This window comes from Chrysochloris asiatica, unplaced genomic scaffold (genome assembly GCF_000296735.1).
Source record: "Chrysochloris asiatica unplaced genomic scaffold, ChrAsi1.0 scaffold00018, whole genome shotgun sequence".
Taxonomy (NCBI): domain Eukaryota; kingdom Metazoa; phylum Chordata; class Mammalia; order Afrosoricida; family Chrysochloridae; genus Chrysochloris; species Chrysochloris asiatica.
In genome coordinates, this window is record NW_006408536.1 from 8984890 (window position 1) to 8994888 (window position 9999).

General features: G+C 37.7%; 1 protein-coding gene across 1 annotated transcript in view; it reads right to left on the minus strand.

The window, feature by feature from the left end:
- ZFX (zinc finger protein, X-linked) overlaps positions 1-5876 on the minus strand; it is a 49265-nt gene extending 43389 nt beyond the window's left edge. The window contains exons 1-2 of the mRNA XM_006835566.1: positions 5786-5876; positions 1117-1686 (exon numbers count right to left, since the gene is read on the minus strand). Coding sequence (XP_006835629.1) covers positions 1117-1686; positions 5786-5846 — 631 coding nt within the window. The 5' untranslated portion in view covers positions 5847-5876. The remainder of the gene's footprint in view (positions 1-1116; positions 1687-5785) is intronic.
- Positions 5877-9999: the final 4123 nt, after the last annotated feature.

Sequence of the window (9999 nt, forward strand, 5' to 3'; positions counted from 1 at the left end):
CAAAGCTTTGTGACTTTATATAAGCAAATTATCTGTCTGTATTTATTAATTTATTTGAAGTCTAGGTCCTGGTGTGGCACTGCAGGATCAGCACTGGACTGCGAACCACAAGGTTGGCAGTTCAAACCCCTCAGCTGTTCCTTGGAAAACCTATACAGGGTTGCTACGAGTCAGAACCGATTTGACAGCACTTAACAACAATGACAACAACGACAGGTTTTAAAGGCTTAAGAATTTCCATACTGGGTCAAAACTGTGGTCTATCATACTTAATTGTCTTTACCAAAATTGATGCTGTTAATTAAGTACTAGTGAGTCGGTTCCGACTCTAGCGACCCTGTAATATAAGGTTTCTGAGACTATAAATCTTTACAGGAGAAGGAAGCCTCAACTTTCTTCCACAGAGCAGCTAGTGGGCTTCAGCAGCCAAGTGCTTATCCTACCTAGAGTCCAGTGTTTATTCTACAGAGCCACTGGACTCCCCCCTTCTTAAAATTGTACAAAAAAAAATATGTTTGTAAGAAGGCAAGCTGCCCTCATAGATGCCAAGTTAAACAATTAGAAATGGGTTCCAAAATACTGTATTTCTTCAATAATTGATCATACTTGAAATCATGTTATATTTCAATACCATAACAGAGCTCTTTTCCATGCTGTTAGAGAAGTAGCATTTTGTATAATTTATAATATATAAGTATAGCAAGTACATTAAGTCTGATGTAAGTAGTCCATATACAAACAGTATTTAAGTAGTTTGGTCATATATTTTTTTCCCCCAAGTTGAATCCTTCTTCATTTTCAAGAGGGTTACTAATTTCTAATAAACCTAATTGTAACTTTCATGATTGCGGAGTTCCCGTCAGCCAGTATCTTTCTGGACCGAAGCTCTTTCTAGTTTATCCTTACTGAGAAACAATTCTTAACTCTGTACCACTTCACTTTTCTTAAATTTTGAGTTATCGTACATGATCCAAACTGAAACAACAATGTAGAAAGGCTTATGAGATTCACTTTTACTTTTATGAAAGTTTAAGTCAAGAAAACTTCATCACAATGTAAATTAGAAAAGTGAGCTTTCAAAAACACCTTTGACAATCACTTTACCCCAAAACTTACAGGAGATCATCAGGTAGTCCTCACAGTTGCTTTTGTCATCATCTTGCTGGTCCACAGGGATCCCATTGGCATCTATGACTGCTTCAGAGGCACAGTCTGCTACCAGTACTTCTTCAGAAACTACGTCAGTTGTCAGAGGGTCAGTGACAATTTCTGCTTCTACTACATTATCATGAACCACATGTTCAACATGGCCAACATCAGGTACATGTATAGATTCAGCTGTCAAGACATGTTCTGGCATAGACATTGAGGCTGAAGTAATGTCGGACGCTAAAACATCATCTGGGATGGTGCAGTGTTCCAGGGAAACTTCTTCAGTTACATCTGAATCCAGCACTTGCTCAGGAATGATGACAGTTTCAGATACATCCGCTTCTTCCATGATGTCTGAACATTGAACATCTTCTATAACAACGTCCTCAATAACATCTTGGATTACAACGGAGTCTGGGTCATCAGGAACAAAGTTATGCACCGTTATGTCTGAATCCACAACATCTGAAACAAAAACCGTTTCTTGTACTTCCACAACAATTTGATCACCATCCATGTGTGTAGCATCAGCTCCTTAAAAAAAAAAAAAAAAAATCTTAAAATGACAAATTTCAGACAAGAATTCATGACTATCTCAAGTAGTATAAATGATATTTAACTTCTATTAGGAAAACAGACTGCACATCTGAGTTTTCTCAAACATCACGATAGGTTAAAAAAAATAAAATCTATTTTTGAATCATACTAAAATTAGAAAATTTTTAACACAAGGATATTTTGTGCTCATCCCAAATCAACTAATGAAGAAATACAAGGAAAACCCAACAGTTGAAACACTAAACTTAAACTATATGCATAGGTAATTAAGGGATGATTATTAAATAAGCAATGTAACTTCATGAGGCAAATACACCATTTTCCTCCACTTTATCTGTTTTCCTTCTTGTTCCACCTCCCTTATCAATCCATATTTTTCTTCTTTCCATCTCTCCTGTGGAAAGATTTCTTTCCCTTCCCTTCCAGATTTTCCTTTATTCCTTTATATTTTTTCACCATTTTGTTCAGATTCAATATTCCACTGATATCCTCCACCTATGACTATGAAAATTTAGAAAATCTTCGCTGAGTCTAGGACTTAGAAGGATCAGAATATAAATGAAAAGACATATAGAAGGCCACAGTTAAGGAAGAAAGACAATTGGTTGTGAAGTCTCTGTGGGTGGACAAAATGAATAAAAGCTGCTCTGATATGATGGAGCATGAGGTTAGCTGACAGAGAGGAACCTGCTCACAACTTCACCAGGGTACTACTCCACCTCTCTCCAACCTCTTCCCTGTGCCTCCCAGCCTCTAACCCCCAAGGCACTTCCTCACAATATAGGAAACTCTAATCTAGTCCATTCTACAGTTCAGGAATGACGGTAGAGATTGAACCAATTGAAGCCCAGTGCGATTTAACGATTTACCCAAGATCATACAGTCTGTACAGCATACAGTGCCCAGTAAATATTATTCTGAATGAATATATCAAATGAGAACAGAAATCATATATCCTTACCCAAAATTAGAAAATCAGATAAAATAAATTCAGTATCGCAACTCCTGGTTCAGAGAAGAGCAAACAACATTTTAAAAGAATCTTACCTAAAAAATTAATTAATTAATTAGTGTTTACAGTTGACTCAAACCAGGCTAAGCTCAAGCAGGTGCCTAACTCAATGACTCCATGTCATCACCAGGCCTTTACAAAAACACATAACTTTAATCCCCCTCTAAGACTGAAACTCAAAGGGAACACATGAGCAGGCATGTAAGCTTGCCGATGACCACATTGGTCTATTGGTGAGTTAAAGAGGGGAAAAGGCAGCAATGAAGAAATGTGCTGAGTTCAACCACAGTCCATAGACTCCCACTGACCTGGAGATGAGAGAGAGAAGAGAAAGGGCTGACTGGTCCAAAGTGTGGTGAGACCTGGGGACACCTGAGCCCATGGACAAGGACATAGCCACAGAAGGCTACAGCTGAGAGTGAAGCAGGGGAGATGTAGAAGAACACCCAAACTTGCAGATAATATACCCATCTGACCTAACCTCAATGGCTTGATAATCAGAACTTAACTAGAAGGAAAAAGAATTTTTTTAAAATAAAGGAAACAAGGGTAAACTGCTACAATTTGATGAACTTGACCTATACTTATGGTGGTAGTAGGTCAAAATACCAGCAAAGAGGGATGGGGTCTTCAACATCAAGTATCAATGCTATCCCCTCTGAATACAGGGTAGATAGGGATGGGCAACTTAGACATTGGCTACCTAAAATGAGGGGGCGACAAAGGCACTAAGTGACTGCCTTACAAGGTTTCAAGGAGTTTAGTTTCAGAGTGGGGAGGGGGGAAGGTAAGAGTCCCCAATGTATAGTTTTCATCTTGTCTAAGATGTGTCTGGTCAAAAGAGATAGAGATAAGATTCTTATGATTCAATAGTGAGTAACTATTATCATGACTAATTGAGACTGTCACAATTGTAGGAGTAGAAATTTAGTAACAAAAATGGGGGAGTAGTTAATCTTATAGTACAGAAACAGAGGACCCTAGGACCATCAAGGGAGAAGAGCACAAGCAGAATGCGGGACCTTATCCAGAGAAGCAGCGACACCAGAGATGGGGGCAGATATGAGAATATGGACAGAGCAATCAGGTGAGGACTCTAGATTCATGGAAAGAAAGGGACTGAGAGCTGGGTAGCCAGGAGGCAGACTTGCAGAATATGTGCCCTTTGGTGGTGTAACTTATTATATATGTCTGAATGTTTAAAACAAAAACAAAAGATCTAAAGTGAATAGAGAGAAATACTGTTAACTGGTACATGGAGGGGATTATAATCATTGTAATGAAACAAACTATATGATTTGTTGAATGTAAAACATTTTGGTGAAAAGGTGAAAAATATTTGATAAAAAGGTCCAAATCAGAGAACAGGGTTTAGACACTTATTAGTTTTGTGACCTTAGGCAAGTCATTTAACCTCTGAGTTTTGTTTTCCTCATCAGTAAAATGAGGACAGTAGTATCCACCACGCATACCTCACAGGACTGCTGTGATGATCAAATGGGAATGTGTGGGATGGGTAGTGGTCTGAAAATCTGTAAAGAGAGGTTTCATTATTATTAGGACATACGAAAACGGAGGTACTGGCAGATTAAGTGACTTGCTCAAAGATAAACAAACACCATAAGTGTTAATAATTGGAACTAAAACGTAATAGTCCTTCAATCTACCTTAGTTCATGACCATGCTTGCTTGCAGCAGGATTCAGTTCATAAATGTTGTGTGTATTTCTCCAAAGACCTCAAAGTCTCTCATTTGAGCATATTAATTATACTGCATATTCTGACAGTAATAGCTATGAATCGAGCTGTGAACCTCAAGGTCAGCAGTTTGAAACTACCATCTGTTCTGTGGGAGAAAGATGATTTCATAAAGATTTACAGCTTCGGAAACCCTGTACAGGGTCGCTATGAGTCGGAACCAACTCCACGGCAAATAACCACCACCACCATATTCTGATAAGAGAATTGTCCTTGTTGTTAAGTGCTGCAAGTTGATTTGACTCATAGGGTTTCCAAGGAGCAGCTGGTGGGTTTGACCTGCCAACTTTGCAGTTAGCAGTCCAGTGCTTACAGCACCACACCAGGACTTCAAGAAAGAATCATAACTGTACACTTAACATTATCAACCATGAGCCAAAAAACTATCCTATGTTGTTAAGGAAAACACACATAGCCTCTGGATTTAGAGATTAAAGAAACTTAAAAATTAAAAATCACATTTTAAATTTATTGATGATTAATTACTATTTCTTTAATATACTGCAATATGATAATTTAAAGTCCAATAGAAAAATCATTAACATTTTATTTATCAGGGTAGCTAGCTAGTTTAATAGAGAACCATTTTACATTTTAAAACATAGTATAATCACTGTACACTGTAATGTAACTGGAGGTATGGGTAACTCGAAATTGTGAGTATGGTTTTTCTTATTATTAGAACTGTAAGAATATAATTTTCCATGTGCCATTTGGAGAGCATCTACTTGAAGCAGAAAGCTGTGTCTGGGAAATTACAAGAGACTGGGTTGCAAATGCAGGACAGGGTCAAAATGTAGAAGATCTAGGGCTTTCACTTTATCTATTGGGTAATGGAGCAAAGAAAAAGGACATGATTCATGTTATTTTATGATGAGCACTCTGACTGGTGGACTATATCAAGAAAGACACTAAGGGCAAGGAAAACAGTTTAAAGGTTATCACAGATCAAGAATGAGATGATAGAGCCTGTCTACTTGGCAGGAAGTCAAGTAGAGAGGCACAGGTGTCAACATGTAACATTTTCAAAGAGAGAACTATTAGGACTTAATGGTATGACTGGGGAAGATGAGAACAACTAAGCTAATGCTAAGGTTTGATACTGCTGCTTTTACTGACAGAATATGAGAGTTAGTTGTGAGGAAGCCACATTTTGAGGAGGGGAATTATAATGTACTGTTGAACATTTGTAGTATATATGCATACTGAAGTGTAAATATAAATGTGAGAGTCTACTAAATTCATTCTCTTGATAACCAACCCCAAATTAGGTAGCTGAGAAGTGGAATAGTCCGAGTAGTTATACCTGTTGCATCAAAAAATGAGTTTGGCCCTTGTGGTTGTAATTCAAGTCCATCTTCATCCATGGCCTTTAATTCTCATCAGTCACAGCTCCTAAATCAGAGAATAAGTAAAGATTAAAGACCTGGCAACCTGTTCCTGTAAAGATTAACCAAAGAAACCAAACATAGTGCCATCGAATCAAATTTAGACTCTCAGCGACCCTATATAGGACAGAGTAGAACTGCTCCACAGGGTTTCTAAGGCTACAAATCTTTATGGAAGCAGACAGACATCTTTCTCCTACAGAGAGACTGGTGGGTTAGAACCACTAACCTTTCAGTTAGCAGCTGAGTATTTAATCACTGTACTACCAGGGCTCATCAGTCCATAAAGATTACACCCTTAGAAACCCTATGGGGCAGTTCTACTCTATCCTATAATCACTATGAATCAGAATCATCTCGACAGCACACAACAATAACATACATAAGACCCAGGTTTGATTCCTGACTAATGTACCTTATTAGCAGCCACCACCATTTGGCAGTGGCAGCTTGTATACTGCTATGATGCTGAACTGGTTTCAATAAATCTTCTTAGACTAATACAAATTAGGAAGAAAGGCCTGGTGATCTACTTAGAAAAATTAACCAATGAAAACCCTATGGATCACAACTGACCTATCTGCAACCAATCAGAAGGCTGGCCAGCTCTATGGAAGCTAACAACAACTATAGATAACAAGGTAATGCAGATAAGTCAAACAAGATAACTTTGCTTAGACTTTTTTAAAAATTGAAGTATTGCTATACACAATAAAGTTAACACATCTTGATGAATTTTGATATATGCATAAATCTAAGTTATCACAACAAAACCAAGATACAGAACAATTCCAGTGCCTGAGTACTCCTGTCCCTCTGAGCTGATACACCCCAGTCCTCAAAGGGGTAAACCAGTTTTGTTAAGTTTCCACTTGGAGAGGAACAGTAAGATGGCAGACTAGGGAGACATGCTACACAGGTCCTCCACAATAAAGACACGAGAGACCAAATGAAACAGATATGGATGATAATCCGGGAGCCCCAAGGTCCCTCAAATACTACGATGAAATCAGGACATTTTCAGATAAACACATATAAAAAGAATTTGTAAAACCCAGACAAACATAAAAAAAATACTTACGGGAATTCTTTGGGCAGAAAACTAACAAAGGCAGACAACAATCTAAGATTAACATACATGACACTACCACCCAGAAGTCAGATATAGAAGTATCCAAAGTAAAACAAACCTACAAGACTGAAATAGGGAAAAAGAGATACCAGTTTGTAACAAGAAAAAATACAAATAAAAAGGGGGAATAGTGTAATTACAGAACTTCCAAATGAAAAGGAAGTCAAGTAGATTTCAGGATAGAACAGAGTGTTTTAAACATGGGAAGAAATTAATAAATCGTACACTAACAAAATAAAATCAATAGTCTACTCAAAACATTTTTAAAAAGGAAAATTCCTAAGATTTAATACACGTTAAAATGCCAACAACAAAGGCAATGACAAGGAAACCTATAAACAATTAACTCAGCACAGAAAATTATATGGAACAAAGAAACTAGCAGCACCACACACCAAAAAATGACAGTAATCAATTTATACCTATCAATAATTACATAGAGACAGAGAGTAGTAGAATGGATAATAAAACAAGACCCATCAATATCCTGTCTACGTGAAACACACCTTACACACAAAGACAAAACTAAACTAAAATCCAAAGAGTGAAAACAATATATCAAAAGTTAATGGCAATCTGGAGGAAGGCAGAATCTCCAGTGAGTAGTATCCAATCTGCCTAGGTGGAGCTGATGAAATAAAATGCAGATGGGTCTCTTGTGATACAATAGTGAATAACTGGTATCAGGACTGATTGTGAAGGTTGGAAATGTAAAGGTAGACATTTTATAGCAAGGAAGAGAAGGAATAATTTTTCAGTCTAGGAGCGGAGGTCTCTAGGACCATCAACGGAGAAGAGCGGAGAGCGGGACCCTACCCAGAGCAGCAGTGATGCCCAAGATGGAGGCAGAGACAATGAAGTGGAGCAATGGAGCAGCTGGGGACTTTAGATCCAGAGAGGGAGAGCGACTGTGTGCTGAAGACTGGGAGTGCTAGGGGTCGGGAGGAGATAGTGTAGGGGACAGGCTTGCAGGGTATAGCCTTTGGTCAGTTGATGATGCATGGAGGGGATTGTAACCATGGCAATGATACGTGTAGGATAGAATGAATGTAAAACTAATGTTCTCCCATGTAAACTATCATATAATTCACAATAAAACACTTAAAAAAAAAAAAAAAGTTAATGGCAATCAAAAAATGAGCAGGAGTGGCAGTATTAATTTTTGATGAAATTTAGACCTTAAAGTAAAAACCAGGAAGAGACAAAGGAGGATATTATATATAATGAATAATGGGTCAAAAATAAGTAAATAAATATGCAACCAACGAAAGACCCCAAAATACAAAAATCAAATAGAATTGAAGAGAGAAATGAGACAACTACACACCCACAACAATAATAGGAGTCTTGGTGTGGCACTGTGGGACAATACACTGGACCCGCAACGTTGGTTTGAACTTCAAGGTCGGCGGTTCAAATTCACCAGTTGCACCTCAGAAACCCTATACAGTGTCACTATGAGTCAGAACCGACTTAATGACACTTAACAACAACAATAATAGGAGATTCTGATACACCATTTTCGATGAAGGGCAGAATTAGACAGAAACTCAACAAAGACACAGAAGAACTATACACTATCAACCAACTTGACCTCATAGACATATACACAACACTCCACCCAACAACAGCACGATATATATTCTTTTCTAGTATACATGGAATATTCTCTAGAATAAACCATATTCTAACCCACAAAGCACGCCTCAATAAATTTAAAATCACTGAAATATTACAAAGCATCTTCTCATATCACAATGCTATAAAAAATTAGCAATCAACAACATGAAGATTAAGGCGGTTAAAAAACAACTTAAATACACTCTGTAGCTTATTAGGGGAAAATTCTGCAAAATTTTTATAGCACTTCTCTAAATTTAATGTAGTCTGTTATGTTCCAGCCAATAAATTAAACCCTGATCAAATCCAAAGTGAAGTAAACATCCTGGGGATTTCTGCCTAAGTCATGACCTCTCTTAGCTGACTATCTTATCTAGAAGAATAAACTCCCACAGTGTATTTAGACTCTCCAGGCCACAGCTGATTGGCACTAGCTATAAAATAGTATCAAAGTCCTATCCCTGAGAATCAGAAACCATGAAAGTCAGTCAGTCTTTTCACAAATCAAAATGTATATGAATTGTTGAATGGAAAACCAACTAGCTCTGTAAACTTTTACCCAAACCAAAACTGGGAAAAAACAAACCAAAAACCAGTAATCCGCTAAATCTTGGGGTGAATGGGCATGCAATTTGGTCAACTGGCATAACATAGCTCAAAAAGACAATGTCCTACAGTCTAGTTTCAAGAGTAAGTATTTTGTGTCTTAAAAGCTTGAGAGCTTTTAAGATACAACAATTGATGTCTACACACTGGGAGCAAAAGAGAAAGGAGGAGGAAAAAAAAGACTCAAAAAGAAACTGGGCCATGGGACAAATAGTCTATACAAACCATGGCCTCCTCTCACCTACCTCGAGACCAGAGAACTAGATGGTGCCTGGCTACCACTACTGACTGTTCCAACCAGGAACAACAGATGGTTCTGGATAGAATGGGAAAAGCATGTAGAACAAAACTCAAATTTCTATTAAAAAAAAAGGCCAGACTACTGGATTGACAGAGATTAGAGGAACCATTCAGACTACTGCTCTGGGATATCCTTTAAACTTGGAACTACTTACTAATCCTGGTGGTCAGTGACCTCTCAGCCAAAAGACAGAGTGGCTCATAAAATAAATCATATCACCTGTGAACTACTGTGCACCTCTAAACAACCATCTAAATGAGATTTAACAGTCAACATTTACTTATCCTAGACCAAAGATGGCAAATTAAAAGAGGGGAAAAGCTATATTAATGGTCACAGAGTAACTAGAATGGAAATTATGAGAATGCTGACACATTATGAAAAGTGGAACCTGTATCACTGAGTAATCTGCATAACCCACTGCCTTCGAAAATGTATAGCAATTGTCAAACAAGAACCAAATTTGCTATGTA